Source organism: Chlamydotis macqueenii, chromosome 1 (assembly GCF_036417535.1).
Source record: "Chlamydotis macqueenii isolate bChlMac1 chromosome 1, bChlMac1.mat, whole genome shotgun sequence".
NCBI lineage: Eukaryota > Metazoa > Chordata > Aves > Otidiformes > Otididae > Chlamydotis > Chlamydotis macqueenii.
This window is the reverse complement of record NC_141556.1, coordinates 98,197,163-98,214,825: the sequence shown is the minus strand read 5'-3', so window position 1 is coordinate 98,214,825 and position 17,663 is coordinate 98,197,163. Positions and strand designations below refer to the sequence as shown.

General features: G+C 41.6%; 2 protein-coding genes across 7 annotated transcripts in view; one reads left to right on the top strand and one right to left on the bottom strand.

Annotated features, from left to right (window-relative positions):
* Positions 1 to 12,096, top strand: part of CGGBP1 (CGG triplet repeat binding protein 1) — a 71,206-nt gene extending 59,110 nt beyond the window's left edge. Inside the window, exon 4 of one of the 2 annotated variants that reach the window (XR_015260640.1) lies at positions 12,075 to 12,096. The gene's annotated coding sequence lies outside the window, so the exon portion shown is untranslated. The remainder of the gene's footprint in view (positions 1 to 12,074) is intronic. The other variant, XR_015260645.1, reaches the window with a different exon arrangement.
* Positions 1 to 15,567, bottom strand: part of LOC104478956 (OX-2 membrane glycoprotein) — a 44,477-nt gene extending 28,910 nt beyond the window's left edge. For 2 of the 5 annotated variants that reach the window (XM_086762897.1, XM_086762915.1), the window contains exons 1-5: positions 15,497 to 15,567; positions 13,962 to 14,043; positions 12,948 to 13,274; positions 12,019 to 12,282; positions 10,451 to 10,567 (exon numbers count right to left, since the gene is read on the bottom strand). In XM_086762897.1, coding sequence (XP_086619023.1) covers positions 10,455 to 10,567; positions 12,019 to 12,282; positions 12,948 to 13,274; positions 13,962 to 14,019 — 762 coding nt within the window. In that variant the 5' untranslated portion in view covers positions 14,020 to 14,043; positions 15,497 to 15,567 and the 3' untranslated portion in view covers positions 10,451 to 10,454. Of the gene's footprint in view, positions 1 to 26; positions 1,725 to 8,462; positions 8,603 to 10,450; positions 10,568 to 12,018; positions 12,283 to 12,947; positions 13,275 to 13,961; positions 14,044 to 15,496 lie in introns of those variants that run through there. The other 3 variants (XR_015260609.1, XM_086762885.1, XM_086762905.1) reach the window with 3 other exon arrangements.
* Positions 15,568 to 17,663: the final 2,096 nt, after the last annotated feature.

Genomic DNA, 17,663 nt, shown 5'->3' with positions numbered 1-17,663 from the left:
ATGAAAGGAATCACGCAGCCTTATGTTCAAAGATGCTTTATTTGGCTTCTTTTCAGCAAAGGTAAACACAGAAAACAGGACAGTCAATACTTCAGTAGAACATGTAACTTCAAATAAAGAATAATTAAATAATGAGCATGACACGCACACAATACCTCTAAAAACATAAAATTAAATTTTTTGATTGACTGAAGTTATTTTCAACTCTGAAGCAAACCGCAGCTGCTGTGGTCAAAAATACTTCTGTAGATTTATCTCAAAACTTGTTTTCCTCAATTTTTTTTTTTTTTTAAAAAGAAAAACCCCAACCTATCCCAAAAACAAAACACCTTAAAAATTCCCTGACGTCCCACTTTCTGTACAGAAAGGAAGTAAAGTGTAAATCAAAACTGCAGAAAAGCCTGTAGTTGCAATAAATCTGGTATCCCAAGTAAGTGGAGGTTGGCGGGGGGAAACAGATGGGAAATCGAGTAGTTAGTGTTTTGGCTGGATCAGGTTTTTTAATTAGAAGAAGTGAAATATATAAATAATTAATTCATATTGCACCTACAACAGTAACAGCAAACATCACCCCTCATGTCCTCAGTAATAAACACAGACATATACACACACATATACAGCTTTTTGCCAGATTCTAGAGAGGTCATCGCTCTGGAATGAAAAAAACGTTGGTTCTAAACACTTAGTCATAAGTCTTGCCTCTGCTAAATATTTTCTGTTCACTTTTTTAGATTGACAGTTTGTACTCTTGGTAAACATATGACAAAAAGCACAATCCAAAATGCTAAGCAGTTAGTAAGATGGAATATTTCAGACACATGAACAATGCTAGTCCAACCCTAAAGACAAGAGGATACTGGAAGTGATCTCGACATAATGACAAATATTCAGACAGAAGGAAGACTGCAAAATGCCTTAAACATTAGCAGAGATCACCAGAGGACCCCCTGTAGTCCTCCTGTCTATCTGGTCTGTCAGCAAAACGGGCCACAGAGTCAGTACGCCCAGAGGTAGGCTTGTTTTTAGCAACCTGCACCCTTCGAAGCAGGCACGGAACGCTGGTGAGGCACTGGGAGGCAGAGAGCACACTCTCTGCCTCCAACCCCTCACAAATCCGATGAGCTGCAAGACAACGCCTGGGAGCACTCTGCTCTCACAAGCAGCCTGCTGCTGCACAGGAAGCCGGGAGGACGGGCAACTAGAGTATTAAGCCTGGAACTTGACAGATAAGCAGGGGTGGGCAGGCAGTGAGGAGCAATTGGGGGTGGTGAGGGAGAGAGGGGCTCCAATTTTACCAGTGAAATTGCAGACAGATGTTGGCAAAAATTAAACCCCTCTTCATTGCGAGGACAATTAGGTACTGGAAGAGCATCCTCAGAGAGCTTGCAGAGCCTCCATTCGTGAAGGTTTTCAAAACTCATCTGGAAGAAGGCAAATACATTCTGCACTCTAGCATTGGCATAAGCAAAGGAGATTTTACCTGTCAGTAAAGGAGTGGACTAAGTGGTCCTGCTGGTCCTTTTTTTTTTTTTTTTTTTAATGAATAAGCATCTAGACTGGATAACAAACACTTTTCAGTGATCAACTCAGTGTCTAGATAGTGCAGTGTATGTGATGTATTTCCCTTTTATTGCTGTTTCTTTCCAGCCAGTGAAATCACTATTTGTAATGTTAACTTCAGGCTGCTGGGCTGTAATGCAGGCAAATGGAAATCCTCTAGGGTCCTAAAAAAAAAAAAATAAAAAAAAATTAAAAAAAAAAGCAGAAAAGCAGGAGAAAGGATTAATCATGGCCATTGTGTTGGTGTTTCAGGTCTTGCTGAGTGGTGTGGTTGCCATTGGGGCAGGGGGGTAGAAATGGACAGTGGGAAAGTGAGGATGAAGAGTCACAAAACTGCCCTTTGGTGAACAACAGTAGGACCTTCTCTGCCATAACAAGTTGCACATCTTCCTTCCACAAAGAAACAGGCTTCAGCCTGTGTTCTCCCTTGCTTCCTTTGTTCATTACAGATGACACCTTACCTTAAATTTAAGAAGCTGCCTTATCTTTAACAGCAGAGATGCGCTCCTGCCACACAAAGTGTTGTTACATAGAAAGATCTGTGCCCAAACAAAGAATACTGGAGCCCAGCACTGCTTGCCCCAAGCAGAGCAGGAGATGCCTGCAGAGTTGCAAGTGGCTCCACTCCCAGCAGTCAGCACATTCCTTTGGGACTGTATTTATAAGAAAGCCCGAAAACCTCATGCTACGCACTATGCAACAGTGTTTTGTCCTCGGGTGGGGACAAATGACCTAGCTCGCCAGCCATTTACTACCCGCAGAAGGGCAAGTGCTGGCTTACAAACCGTTTTGCCTTAGAAGGAAGCCAAGTGGTCCTGCTCAGCAGTCGCTGCCAAAAGACATTACTGGTGTAGAGGGAAAGTACACTATAGAAAAAGGTGTTCTGAAATCCAGGTAGTTTATATTACACAATACATCAATTTACATGTGAATTTTGGTTTATGACTGCTGAAGGAAAACCTGCAGTTACTACAGTATAACCACAACAGCAAACATTTATTTTTAAGTAAACTAATGAAAACAGAGGAGAAAACAGAATTACATTGGAAAGTTTAAATCAAAGCTTTATGCCTGGTGATTTCAATCACCAAGACTTAAAAATCAGTTCAACTTCCCGTACTCTATAAAAAGCAACTGCTAGATCTATTTTTGTCTCCTTCTCCCTGCAGGTTGTCTCCCCACTCTAAAATTATTCTAAATCACTCTACAGCTTTGATTATAGTGCCTATAGGCAACGGGCCAGAGAGACACAGTTGAAAAAAAGACTCCTGGCCTTTGCCCTACCAGTATCTGGAGCACTCCCTGGGGACACACGGTGGCATGCTTTCAGCTTGCTCGCTGCTTATTCTGCCCTTTGCTTTCCTGTTGCTTTAAACAGCAGTCAGCTCTCCTCAGAAAGCTGGAGGAGATCTACACACACATCAGGATGAAGTTTGCACACCCTACCATAACACACACGGCAAGTGTGGAAGTACCTGCTTAAAAGCTGTTCCTGCCTAAAGTGCTGGAGTAGCAGGCACGTCGTGGCACCGCTCATGCTGTACACCACCAACAGCACCCTTAAGCTGACTGCAGCCGTCTGGACTGCCGCTACACAGCGCACCCCATAACCTCGCCTCAGTGTAAGTGTGGCTTGAGATTCACCTGCTTGCATCTCTTAAAAATTTAATAACACACCTTGAAAGTAATGGGAAAGTTATAATGTCTCTTGCTGAATGCACAAAATTGGCAGCTAAATACAAAGCCCTACTGCACATTTAAACAGCAAAAAGGAAAAACAACAGAAGGCATTCCAAACAAGAGACATGGAATATGGCAGGACAAATTTTCAGGATTAGCATTAATGTATTTGTGTGCAATAGGAATGATTTTTTGGGGGGGGCCAGGGGAGGAAAAAAAAGGAAGGCATTCTCCATTTCCTACTAATCAATATCAAATGAATCAGAGAAGTTATTACACTGTTCTTTGCTTTCATTAGCCTACGACCATTAACACTTGTCCAAACAATATTTCAGATTTTGAAAAAAGCTGATCTGAAGACAGTATTATATGGATTTTTAAAAAAAAACTTATTATGTACCTACTACTAAACCAAATACCAAATATTTTTTTAAATGATAGAAACCATACATTGCAGAATTCAGAATACAACAGTGAGACAGAGAATATACAAAACCCTAAATAGATTTCTGAACTGTGAAAAGTAAACCAACTTTCTTGGTTTTGGTAATACACAAATAAGGATATTTATTGAATATATAAATAATACAATATTTCAGAATGTCATTCTGATGTTTGAGACCCAATTTATGACACTACCTTTATGTGGCTTGGAAAAAAAAACAAAAAACAAACAACCCAAAACATGGCATCCTTTTCGTGTAGAAGAGTAAGAAAAAGGTTTCTATCTCCTTATCTAATAACCCTGCATACAGCAAAAGTCTTTTGTTAAGTAAAAACATTTCAGAATTGAGCGCATAAATAATGCTTACCAAGGACATAAATAGCAAATTGAAACAGCAAGGCAACTATTTATATACACCACAGGAGTGCTATTTTTTCCCCCCTTTCAGCTGCCAACCATTTTATTTTCTGGTTATATGTAAAGCCCTACAGTCGGAATGAAAAGGAGAATGAAGGATTGGAAATTATTTTGTAATTAAATACAAACACAGATATGACACATGGGATAGAAATATATTAATCATACATAGTAAAGGCCTCCCTGTCCACAAGAAAAGGGTGTTGTTTTCTGTAGCCTATACTTGGACACCTCTCCTTTACATGGGCAGGTCAAGCTCTGAGATGTTTCCTACATTGCTATCTTCATCCTGACAGTAGCAAACAGGATTTATGTCATTCTTCCAGACAAAAACCCAAGCCATGCCCTAGGAGACCTGAACTCATCCACACATCCTGCCCTCCTTCTTCCTCTGCTACTCCTCCTCCAAGTTCGTCTCCAAAATGGAAAGCAGGATGAGGAGGATGCTTTCCCCAGCAAAACATGCTGGGGGAAAATATGATGAGAAAATTAACAAAGCACCAGCCATCCCTGTCCTTCACAATGCAAGCAAGTAGCACTAAATCACAGAAAGCTCAGGAAGAGCGCCCATGCTCTCTCTGTATACGATGCAGACTGGAGGGTGCTGCCAGGCATGTTTCTGCGAACAGAAAATTAAGTGGCTTACTAAGGAAAAGGAATTGCCTGGAAGCAGTGTGCGATTAAACTCAGAAAACATGTTCACTTGGGTTGGGAAATATTTATGTCTGCGGGAAACCTGATGGGCAGCCTGACAGCAGAATTACCCCTCCACTGACTTGTTTGTAAAGGTAGGGTTTTTTATTGGGTTTTTTATTTATTTATTTTCCTTTTCGTTCTCTCCTCATTAACTCTGTTTAGGTCTGTTTGGCTACAATGTTTTTACATTGTGGTTTTTTGGTTTGGTTTGGTTTTTTTTGTTGTTTTTTTTTTTTTCTGTAGTGTTATGAAGGGCAAAGCAATGAGGCTGTTGCAAGCAAAACAACTCTCACACCACTGCATATTTTCACTACTTTGGGGAATTCAGAGTAGGATAAATATAATCTCCCACTCACAATAAAGCCACACTTGAGAAGAAACCAAGGCGATTCTAAAATGAGCCTCACCAGCTGGGACACGATGGCCAGAGACCTGATCCTCTGCGAGCAGGGCGTGTTATATCCATCTGACTCATGAAAGAGGGAGTTATGTCCTGAGTTTGTAATCTGAAAGGCTGGTATTTCGCTGTCACTTCAAGAAAAATTATTCTGAAAAGTCTCTTAAACTGGACTCGATACTATGTTTTCTCAACTACCTAATCTGTCACTATTAAGAAAAACAGCTGTATATCAAAGCAAATCCACTCAAACAACAAGCCAAGTCATACAGATAAAATAAGAATTTCCATAATTTTAAAGCCACAGCTTCGAAACATAGCCTTCCCCAAACTGAATAAACACTAGAGAATGCTGCGATAATGGCTCTTCCAGAAATAACTCCTATCTTTACTACAAACAAAGCAACGGAAAGTGTGTGCAGGCACTTGTTCTGGTAAAGTTTCCCAAATAACTGGAATTTCCTGCACCAAACTTCTACATTTCCCAACCTTTCAGGACATCTTTGGCCACTAAAATTCAGGTTTCTGATACCTACATATTACAGCTGATCAGCCAAGTTGCTATTTGCAGCTTAACAGATCTGACTCTATATTATTTGTAGCACCTTTCACACTTCAAAAAAATAGTAATTAGGGCATCCTAAATTTCTAATCAGTTTTAATTAATTAAGTAATTATTAAATAATTCTTTATTTTTTATTTATTTTTATTTTATTAGTCTGTTTATTATTTATTTTTATTATTAAGTAATTAATTAATTATTAAGTAATCTCTAGCTGATAACCAAGAGGTATTTTCAATTTATTTTATAGCACTTGTGTAACATGCAAGGTACACTGAGGTTCAGCATCTCTTTGAAATACAGTTTGTTGGCTGTATTCAGAAAAAGACAATTTGAAACAAAGACGCTAATGCTGCTTAATCCAAGTTCCATAAAACTTCCACTTAAGGAAAACCTGAATGTTTCCTTTTCTAAACAGGAAAAATCCATTGCTATGTTGGTGCTTTCTGCAGAACAATTTTTTTTTTATCTGACCTAGCCTCCTGTTCTACAATTCTTCAAGTTTTCTTCTTCCAGGTTCACCTAATCTGCTCAGCTTTCTTAGGTTGCATCATATCTGTTCAATAACAAGCTCCAGGAATTTTTTGTCCTGTTGTTATAGCTTTTTAAACACAAATATACTATTGACCATTTATAAAGCTTTCCACATGGCAAAACACTCATTAGCTACCAAAGAGAGATCAACACACCAATGTTAAAAAAAAAACAAAAAAAAAACCAAAAAACCCAAAACAAACAAACAAAAAAAACCCCAAAACCAACCACCTCAAAACACCAAACAAACATGTTGGACTTTATATCCATTAGTGAAATTGCCCTTCCTCACAGATCACCACAAGCCTCCAGAAAACTCTTTACGTGGAACTTGATCCCTCTGCAGACTGCTAGGTTCTGACAACTGACTATAAAGCTCTATAAACGGGCCAGGCTGAAATATGAGTACCCTGCAAGCCTTGAAATAAACAACTGATGCTGTGGAAAGCATTCAGGTTGAGACATGCATGCAACAGGTAAGTCACAGGAACTCATTCAGATTAAATAGCCTTTATTTTGCTTCAGTCCAGGCACTTGGCTTGTTAACCGGACTGCTTTATGTTGGTGCGGCCTACAGTTAAGCTCTATTAGTTGACCCAGGTAGGAAATGGTGCAACTTCTTACCAGAAGAGTAGCACTGAGAAACCTCCAGCATGGGTGAAGTTATGTTTGATGACTCATTGCTGCCTGCTCATTGCACTGTCACTGAGTGACAGGCATGGCTATGTTTGCATCTCTAATTGGCAGAGGATGAAGATGTGAGTTTTCCAAAGCTTTTGCATCAGCTCTCCCCACAAAGGCTGCTCAGTTTGTTCCCGAACAAGTGACTTTTTGGCAAACACTGTGAAGACACTTCACTTGGAATGTTTTCAGGGAGAATCAAAATGTACATATGCTCTGTAACTGGTACACAAGGCAATTCCTGAGGGATGGGACATCAACTTTGAGCCCTAGCTCTTCACCTGATTTTCAAAAGTCTACTCTGGAGAGGAGGGAAAACGACAAAAATAAAAGCAAAGCAAAAAACAACCATATTCTCAACAGCTGAAGCAAGAAAGAAGAAACTTTGACAGAGAAGAGTCCTTAGACACCCAGATAAAAAGCTGTTGTTCTACTTCAGAAACCAGGCATTTTGACAAGATTGGAAAGACTTCACTTGTTATCCAGTGTGGAATGAAAAGAAGTATTGAAGCCCCAGATAACGGCCTCAGACAGACACTGTTGTCCTCCAGCCAGTACTATTAGTTGCCTATTGTGCTGTTACAAAAACTGCGTCCAGAAATATGTACGTAGGCACTGCTTCTTGTTTCAACACAATCTGAGAATAACAGAGGATAAAATCAGAAAAGGGCTTTCTGTAAGACATTATTCTCTTTTGGGTGAATCAACTGCAACCAATGCTTTAAAGAGCACAAACAGATTTTGCAGATGATCAGGGAAAAAACAAGTCGCTGCAAAAACAGACTAGGGTCCCCATTGCACTGCTCAGACGGGAGCTAAGGAAGTATAGAGGATTTCCTCATTACAATGTCATATTTGTGGAGTGGCAATGCACTCTAAATACAGGGTTAAAAATTATCTCCACAGGTATTTTGTCATTCTAAGGATTTGGCTGAGAAAGCAACAGTGGAATCATATACAAGATACATTGTAAGGAACTCTTAGCAACAGATAGAAAAGAGCATTCAGAAAAAAAAAAAAAAAAAAAATTAGATGGCGACAGAGTGATCAAACTGCACCAGTACCAGAGTTCTACAACAAACTAATTAATGAGGCCTTGAGGGAAACAGATCCACATTAGGAAGATGGACTACACATTTCCCTGAGCTGGTCACTGTATGAAGGAATAGGATCAGCTGGTCAGAACTACTCTGGGTAAAGTACTGTTGCCTTTATGCAAAAAGGATCCAGGTTAGTGCATTACATTTTCCAAACTCAAGACCGAGAAGTAACTGAAAAGATACAGACCAAGACTGATAAAAACTAGACTACACTAAAAGAATAGAGACAACTTACAAGTCCACTGCAGAAGTCATCCTGGCATCACAGTTAATCAAAACACATGATAAATAGGAAGGAACACAAAGAAAGTTCCTCAAATCCTGCTTTTGTTGATAAACTCTCATAAACCAAACTTACACCCACTGCTAAACACTGCTCTTCTAATTTACCCTTTCTGCCCCACTGAACAGGTGTTTACATGAAGTCTTGACCCTGTGACAGGCTGGCATGTATGCTGGGCCAATATCCCAGGCAGCAGGATGTGAGACTCCACTTCTCTTGCTGACACAGGGGGCTTCTGAACTGTTAGCTAAGGAAGAAGGAGCACAGTGCCTTCAGTTTCAATATATTATGCTTTTCTGTGTCTTACACTTTTCCTTACAACATGGGAGGAGGAGGCTCTATTAAAAATTTCCAAAATAATGTGCAGGCTCTGCTGTTCAGCATCCCAGCAGTGTCTCCACAGCAACATATCGGGTCTTGCATGACCCACAATGTGGCACAGGGGTGTGTGAAATGGCTTGAGTGTTCATGATGCTGAGTGGGCAGAGTAGGGCATAGGAAACCGGCTGTGAAGCTAACCATACTGCCTGCTGGGGATGGTTCTGTTACAAGCTACCACTGGAACCACATCCAGGCATTGCCCAGGGAATTGCTAATACCCTAGGGCCAGAATCACGCCAGGAGGCAAGGTTACATCCTCAGCCTAGTCTAAATATGAGCAACCTAGTCTTGTCAAGCAATGTTTCACTGACTGTCCCTGCTCCTGCTTCAGGCACCAGTGCAGTCACAGCATCTCAATGTGGTTCTCCTCATCTGGCATGCAACAAAGCGGCTTCCAAACTCTGCACGGCAGTTTCTACATTTTTTTAGAGCGTTCTTTGCCTGGTGACTCTCTGATCTACTCTAGCAGGTGATCCCAGACCTCTGCCAGGTCACCTCTGTCTCACTGTCGCCTCTGTCCCTCCTTCAAGGTCTGCTTAGTATAAACTCACTTGTGTTTGGAGTGGTTGTTCCAGAATAAAGATACATACATCTTTCTTTTTAGCATGTCACCTTTTTTCTTCAGATCCTTTAAAAAAATAATTAAGAACCAACTCCTTGCCCTTTAACTTCCAGGCTGGTCTGAAAATTCAACAGAAATTTTCCCTTCCAAATTGTTTATAGGATCAATGGAAAGCTCACATACGTTTTACCATTAAGAAGTTATATTTGCTGTGTAAGAAGTATTCATTTCTCTTTCTTTCCAGTTCAGACTTTTTTGTCGCTGGCAGTAGCAGATTTACTAGATCAAACCCTCTTAATAGTAGATGGTGTAGGTCTAAGTTCACAATAGACAAGTCTGATACTCCTGGAAACACTTCTTTGTCTTATATCACATTATCATCATGAAGCAAGTATCCAAATATTCAGGGACTGAGCTAATGTGTGCTGGTGTTTCTAAAAATATCAGTGGAATTTAAAGCCAGACACAGCATTTTGATCTAGTTAAGCAAGAGTGAAACTAACAATGGGCATCACATTTCTGAGATTTCTGAAGCCCAAGGCCTCCCTTCTCCTCTATTTTTTTCTTTCATTCTATTATTAATAATTAAGACTAGAAAGTTGAGCTGATCCATGATCAAGTCATCACACATACAAGGATATTACACTAACTGCAATTTCTCCTTAATTCATCTTCAGAAAGTAGACTCTTATGCCAAGTTTGAGCACTCTTTTCCATCATATTACACTGTTTGTCTTAAAAATACAAAGAGGGTGCCGTGACTAGAAGAAAGCCCTTGCCTTGAAGGCACATCACTCTGCATGACCAGAATTCTACACGCAACAGTTTTGTGGCCCTCCATGAAAATGTGAAAGAACAGTGAATTACTTCTGCTGAGACTTCTGCCCGAAATTAAACCACAAGCAGCATGTCCTGTTCTGTTTGGATCCTCTCCTCACAACCTGTAGTCTTGTATTGTCCCTCGGCAGTAGAGGTGGGAAAACAATTCTTAAAATTACATGCAACCTCTAAACACATTATAAACGTTACTTATCCAATATGATAGTCTCATAGCCCCTAATGGTATCTCAACAAAGTCTCATTCTTTGCAGATGACCAGACCTTATTATGGGCTCTATGAAAACTATTGCTTTACATGCATCAGTAACTTACCATTTCAACCCCTCCTGAATATCCTCTTCCTCCAGCAGAACATGATTAGAATAAGAACTATGATGACAATTAAAATCCCCCCAGTAATTTTCAGCCAAAGCAATGAGAATCCTTCCTCTGTGAAAACAAAACAATAAAAATTACACCAAACTAAGCTAGTTTGTACAGAAAAAAGAGCAAAAAGAGCCAAGAGGATGTCTGATTAATGACGATGGTTCCTCATCAAGATTGTGGAAGTTATTGCTAAGCTACACAAAAGTAGCCATTGCTCAAAAGAGAGAATGAACATGTGTATCTTTAAAGACAAATCTACTTGCCCACAGAAAATACTTTGTGAAGAAAATATGTGCTTATGTTCATCCATGGCAAAGAAAATTGCCATTCCCATACCTGATACAGTAATTGGCATGTGTACGTAAACAGAACTTTATACAAGTCTTGACACTTTCTGGAGAGTTTTTTTGGTTCATACAGAATTTGAGGTTTCTGTTTGCAAAATAAAGAAGTTATTCCTTTTACTGTCAAACATTTATCACTGTTGCAAAGGCTAAATTAACTTTCAGAGAAGAAGACAGGCTATGTTTTGATGCCTGCAAATAGCTCTACCCAAAATCTGAGTGTAAATGTCCCTCCCTGGTTAGACATTAGGCACTTCATTTGACTGCCATTAATCAAAATGGTAATACAAAGGCTCATTTCAATGCTCAACAATGTTAGTTGGAAAACTTTCAGAATTAAAATTTATTTGAATAAAGCCAAAACTATCATGTCTTTTAACAAAGCTAGGTTGAAGTATTCATTTGAATTTCTCTTTCTCTAAAATACAAGATTGTTAAAACAACAAGCTATCAGCTGATTTTTCATTCTCCTAGCAAGGAGGAACAACACTCTTAGTTTCCTGCTTTCTGAAATACACATTTCCTTTTTAAAAAGCCAAAACAAATGAATATTGTATTTGAGATAGGACAAAAATATTTATTATGCTTTTTCAATTAGTGTCACTCAGAATTGAGAACTAATTTGCTTTTATGTTTCTTTGACATTTTGCAAAAATTACCAAGAAGCTAAAACATAATATACAGGTTAACTGTGCCAGCACACGTAGTAAATTTAACTGAAATATTTGGTTAACTCTTGTTCAGATATTGTTTGTCATTAATTTCAAAACTTCCACTTCAGTGTTCATTAAGCGACTTACAGAGTTTTTACTTCATCTAGATAGAAATCAGGTGACAAATAGATATATCTATCTATCTATCTACAGACTGTCAAAGAAACTATGAAGGCTTGTGTGAAAATGGAATTTTGACTTGCTGCAAAATGCATGTTGCCTCTAAAACCCATAGCTCCCTAGCTGACTAGTTTGGTTTTTTTCCCCTCTTGGAAAGCATCTCAATGTGTTATTGTCTCAAAGACAGCAATGAACGCAAAGCAGCATTTCCTTTCTTCTTACTTGACACATACACATTTCACTCTCTCCCCTTCCCAGCAGATTCCTATCCAAACATGCTACTGTAAAACACGGAAGCCAAGAGAATGGTACCAAGTAGCTTGTGTCGTTCACCTACCTCCTTTCATTTTCACAGGCAAGTCAATTTTTTCATTTGTGTTGCTTACTCTGCAGGTCAAGTCCTGCCCACTGATGCTCTGAGTGTTGATTTCCAGTTTACTGGTGATGGACACCAACCCATTGGCGTGCCTGACCATCTCCTGTGTAGGAGTAGAATTGAACAAGTTGTTCCAGGTGATGGTGGGCTCGGGGAGGCCAACAGCATTACAGATGGCTACCAAATGACCTTCAGAAATGTTGTAATTGACAGATGCATCGAGACCTTCCAACACACAAATGAGACAAGCCATCACCACAATGAGCACCTGGTCATAAGCAGCAATAGCAATTTAATCATTAACATCAATTAGAGCAAAGATTACTTGGATTCACACTGAGCCCCATGGCACAGGAATGGAAGAAGAGTTCATTGGGTGTGGTCCCCGCCATGATTCAATGCTCCTTCCCTTATACTGAAGTTACATACCCCAAAGGTTTCACTCAACCTGAAATCCCAGGTTTTAAAATGATCTGTTGAAAGTAAAACCATTTCTTGGTCGGTGCTGTTCTCCTATCTGCTAATTCCCTACCAACAGTAGGGTTTGGCACAGCAGCTCACAGCACTGAGGTTGTACCTGCTACCAAGAGGAAACTGCAACAGGCACCATTGGTTTGCCCAGTTCCAGCTGGGACTGCTCAGGGGCTTACAAAGATCCCACTCCTTGTTTTTTAGCTGCTACTCGCAGAGTAAGAAACAAGGACAGCCCAGCGCCAAAATCACGGCAACAGACTTGAATATGACCCCACAGAGTCTTGCTCACAGCAGTAACGCTCTGTTTCTACACCATGCTCCACCGAGGTATGCTTCTACCACTGCAGTTCCTGAAGTTTGCTCAAGGAAATGCTCTGGGTGAGAAAACACCTCTTTTTCCCTGCAGAGAACCTCACCAAAGACACTCAGGCAGGTACGTCCCGAGAAGGAGCCGTAAGGGAAAGTATTGAAGAGACATGTGTAGCACCCTGAATCATCCATTCGAGTGTCCCAGAAAGTGATGCTTGTCTCATTGAGTACCAGACTCGAGAAATTCATTCTGTCTTGATAGGGCTCATGAATCTTTAACCCTGTTATGGTACTGTACGTAGCTATATTATTGTGTGATTTTTCAGAGTCCTTTTGCCACGTCACTTGCAGAACATCCTTGGGTTCTGTCAGGGCACAGCCAAGAGTCGCGTTGTGGCCTTCCTTCACAGTTCTGTGTTCAGCCTGCGGAACCACTGCAGCAACATGGACTAGTTAGTGAAATAGGCAGATATCACACGTATTCAGAAGCCAAATGCTGATTCTAAGGCCTGGATTACCCACATACACAACAATTCCATCAACTACATATTGTATCTATGAGTTTCCCCCACGAAAAAGTCCTTCTCCTGCATCCTCCTTGAAATCAATGAAGTTATGTTGATTCATACCAGCTGAGGCTCTGGCTTCCCATTCTCAGCAAAGATACAGGTTTTGTTTCCTAGAACCTTGGGGTGTACAGGGAAAGTGCACATCAAGCCATTCTCAGTGAACTGAACAGCAAAATTGGCTAAAGAGAATTTCTGGACTATACAGCTTCAGAGTTTGCAGTGCATTTGAGAAGCAGGGAAAGAAAACAAGAGGTTTGCTCTTGAGAGGAAGGTCCACTATGAGAAGTTGTGAACTCAGGTGAACAACAGTGTTCAGTGTCACTGTAGATATGGGATGCTGCACATCCCTCCCATCTCCAAATGCTGCTCCAAGAGGTCTTGTGGCACATCTGCCAGCTCCATGTCTATGCCTCAGCTATCTAAAGCATGTCAAATGGCACCAGCAACCTGTATTTCACCTATTTTTGCTTCTTACTCTGACTGTTGAAGCCTCAGGAATTAGAAACCAGTTCCCCAACCATTTTCAGGCAGATTTCAGGAAATTCAACTTACCACTTGCCTTTCCAAGTCCAGCACAAGCCAGACACAAAACCAGAGCTCGGAAAGTCATTTTGAAAGGGAAAATCTGCTTCACCTGAAGAAAGATAAGGAGACACAGGACTTAATAACAGATCTTCCTCCTGTGGTATCACATCTCCAGGGGTGCAAACATTAACCGTAGCTTTGCTACCTAAGAAAACCACAGTTCTGGGGCAGAAGGTGAGTTCTCACAGGTCTCATTACACAACACAGAAAGTGCTCTGGTCAAGGTGGGAAAAAAAAATTGCACGATAGAAGTTAAAAAGGCATTAATCCAACAGAAGTGTGATGTACTGGTTGTCCAGGACTAGCTGTGGCACTGAGAGAGAGGCAGGGTTAGCTTTTGAGCTCAAGGGATAAATTGAAAGCAACTTCTCTGAGCACTTCAGGAGTCCCCACGTGTCCAAAACTGCATGAATTGGGGAACTTTTGGGGAATACTCCACATGCCACATACAAATATATTTCCAGTGTGCTAAAAGGGCAAAAACAAGGTTGTGTTGCTGTTTTCCCTAGTGAACAGCTTTAGACCTGCTTCCTGTTCCCTCAGTCAGTTAACATTGCCACAATACAAGTGATTTGTAGACTTGCCTGGAACTCAAGCTGGTGTCATATTTAAGTCAAAATAGTATTTCATATAAAATACCTCTGTAACACACATCACTTACACTTGAGGTTTTTTGCCAATGCCTGCAAAACTAGCTGATGCGTCTTGGGAGTGCCTTCTGTCAAGAACACAAGCAAAGCCCAATTTTTAAACTATTTTCAAAACAGGAAAAAAAAATAGAAGAGAGAATCAACTGCAAGGCATTTTCTATGTTACCATATGGCTTAAAAAAGGAGGATTAATGAATAAATAAATGAAATAGAGAGAAAAAAAATCTATTTAAGAAACAAATTCCCAGCACACTTGCACACACAACACATACGTGCACAACCAGTAGCCAGCCTTTACATTGTACGCACGCTGTGCTAAAACAATTGCCGATACAACTCTGCAGTTACCCAGCACGAATACAGGCCGAATTCTTATGGGTAAAGTCAGTAAGCAAGAAACCATCAGCAGCAAGCCCAACGAATAATGAACTTGCCAGATAACACAGCACAGGAAGATACTTGAGGATGGCTCTAAGAATCTCAGTTAGATATGCCTAAAAACATGCAAAACCCAAGGGCCAGCATAACAAGCCAGAGAGAAATTTCAAGTTATAAAAGCATTTATAAACCAGTGAGAAATGTGCCACACCTGCAGGAAAGCCCGGTTTTCAACACCAGCCTTCTAGCTCACTGCTTTAATATCCGTTAAAGTCCTTAACACACCATCGCTTACATCCTGTGCGGCTAGAAGATTTCACAGAGCAAGGAACCAGGCTACTGTGCAGCGATGCCGGGCACAAAACCAACCTAGTGTATTACAGGGAGGGGGGGAAAGAAAAAAGAAAAAAAGGAAAAAAAAGAAGTCTTTTAAGACTAGGCCAGGCGAAGAGCAAGTCCTTTGCCGTGCCATACCTTCCCAGCCTACACCTCGGAGGTCTCCTGGGCCGCCGGCGGTCTCCCTGTGATGAATTATCTAGTCCTCCTTCTGGGCAACTTTTGAAAACTTCTTCTAGTGGCCACCAGCTCCAGTCACCGCTCCGTCACCTCCTTTCTCCCTGCTGGCTCCACACGAGCTTCCGAGGGCAACAGCAGGGGGGGGACCTGCTTTGGGAAAGGCAGGGAAAAAGCTCAGGCAGCCGCTGCAGCGCCCCACCTCAGCTGTGCCGCTTCCGCCGCTCCTCATATCCCGCCTTCCCGCGAGGCGGCCAAACCTCGCCCCAGGGGGAGGTGCAGGGGCACGACCGCAGGCGCACCCACCACAGACACGGGACACGCACTGCTTCATTCCTCCTTTCCCCCTCCCAAAACCCACCTGAAGCCAGGAAGGGCGCTCCCCGGGGGAGCGCGGCGGGCAGCAAGTGGGACGGCTGGCGCCCCTGCCCCGGGAGCTGCGCGACTGCGGCCGGTGCCCCGCCCTGGGAGTGGCCGTGCCCTCGGCGCCTCTGCTCTCCCGAAGAGGCGGGGAGGGAGGGGAAGCCGCGCGGGGACAGGTTTGGGTACCGGTGAAGCAGCGAGGGCCGGAAGGACCTTGCCCCTTTGGCGCCCGTTGCTCCTCCGGCGGGAACGCCGCGAGCGCGCTTTGCCGCCTCCCGACCCCAACCTTCCCCCGAGAACGGGCTGCGAAGGGTTTCCTCGCACTCCCCCCGTCTTCTCCTTCCTGCAAGGGTTATTAATATCAACCGAATTAACGAATGGACCTTGGAAGAACAAATGGAAAAAAAAAAAAAAAAAAAAGAGTGGTTATCTCATTAAAGTGAGAAGGCGGGAAACCCCGACGCGCAGCGAGGTTTCGGTAACGCGAGGCTGTTGGCACAGAGTCAGTTCCAAGAGCTCTCCGGGAAAGGATCTTCATGCTGCTGGTGAAAATCCTCAGCGTAAACCCAGACTTCCTTCTAAGAAACCTCAGGCTGCGCTCGGGTGTGCAGTAGAGTGAACGGCTTTGGTGTTCCAGGCCAGTTCTTTCCCGTTTTCAGTTCTGTAATCACACCAACAATGAATTTTTATTAAAGGCTTCTGTGCTGTCGTGAAACACTAAAACTAGAATCCAATGACAGGAACAGAATGTAATAATAATTAATAATAATTTATAATAGCGGCCAAGAGCTGTGATTATTCACTGCCCAGACACTGGACTGCAAATACTTAGTGTTTCAGAAAGTATTTGGGAATTTTTTCAGACCAGATAAATTTCTTGAACTTATTTATTGTAAGGCCTCACTGGCAGTTGCACAACAAATGTACCAAGGTTTTCCTCAACCCAGTAATTGTTTTTTTCTTAATTACTACGAATTGCAAGTCACTAGCCTGGCAATAGTGATAAAATCAAGGCTCTGACTCTTTTCTGGATCCTCAGCCCAGATAAACGAACCTCACCTTTTTATTTCTGATGTTAGGTGGTAGGAAACTAGCATTAAAAAAAATCCGTGGAAGATGTTATGGAAGGAGAAGGTCCTTTTATTGTACAAAATCTCTAGGCAAGTTGATTTTATGCCCGGTTTCACACTCAAAAGCTATAAGCGTTCAAATGATCTGGCCAGGATCTTCTGGGTTCCTCCTCTCTGGTGATGAGAAGCAGATTTTGAGATATGTCTTTTAATATCATTGTGAGTGGTCTTTTGCTTTTGCTGCTACCTTCCTCTTGGTCTGAGAGGAAAAGGCGGCATGAGTGATACAGGGCCATCTCACTGCCATTTCCTGTTGTTAGACTACAGAATGAGGTGTCTCTGTTGTAGTTTTATTAGGATTGCCCCAGGCTTGACAGAAACAACCCATTTCTCAATTGGATTAATTAGAAACAAAATCCTTTGCAGTCAGTACAGGACATTTGGTGTCTGCCGTTTGCTGTTTCTTCAGCCACTTTCGCACATGCACACAGGCATGTGTTCACGAAATTCATACCAATTGTAGCCTTTCTCTTGCAAGGCCCTATAAGGTCTCCTATTTTAAAACATCATTGTTCATGGGAAAAACATCAGACATGACAGAATTTCAAGCCCCTGCTAAAATTACTTGGCAAAGATGCCCAGATAGTGGCCAAGAGCCCAGATAAAACTAGAAACCCTTTTTTTTTATTTAAGGC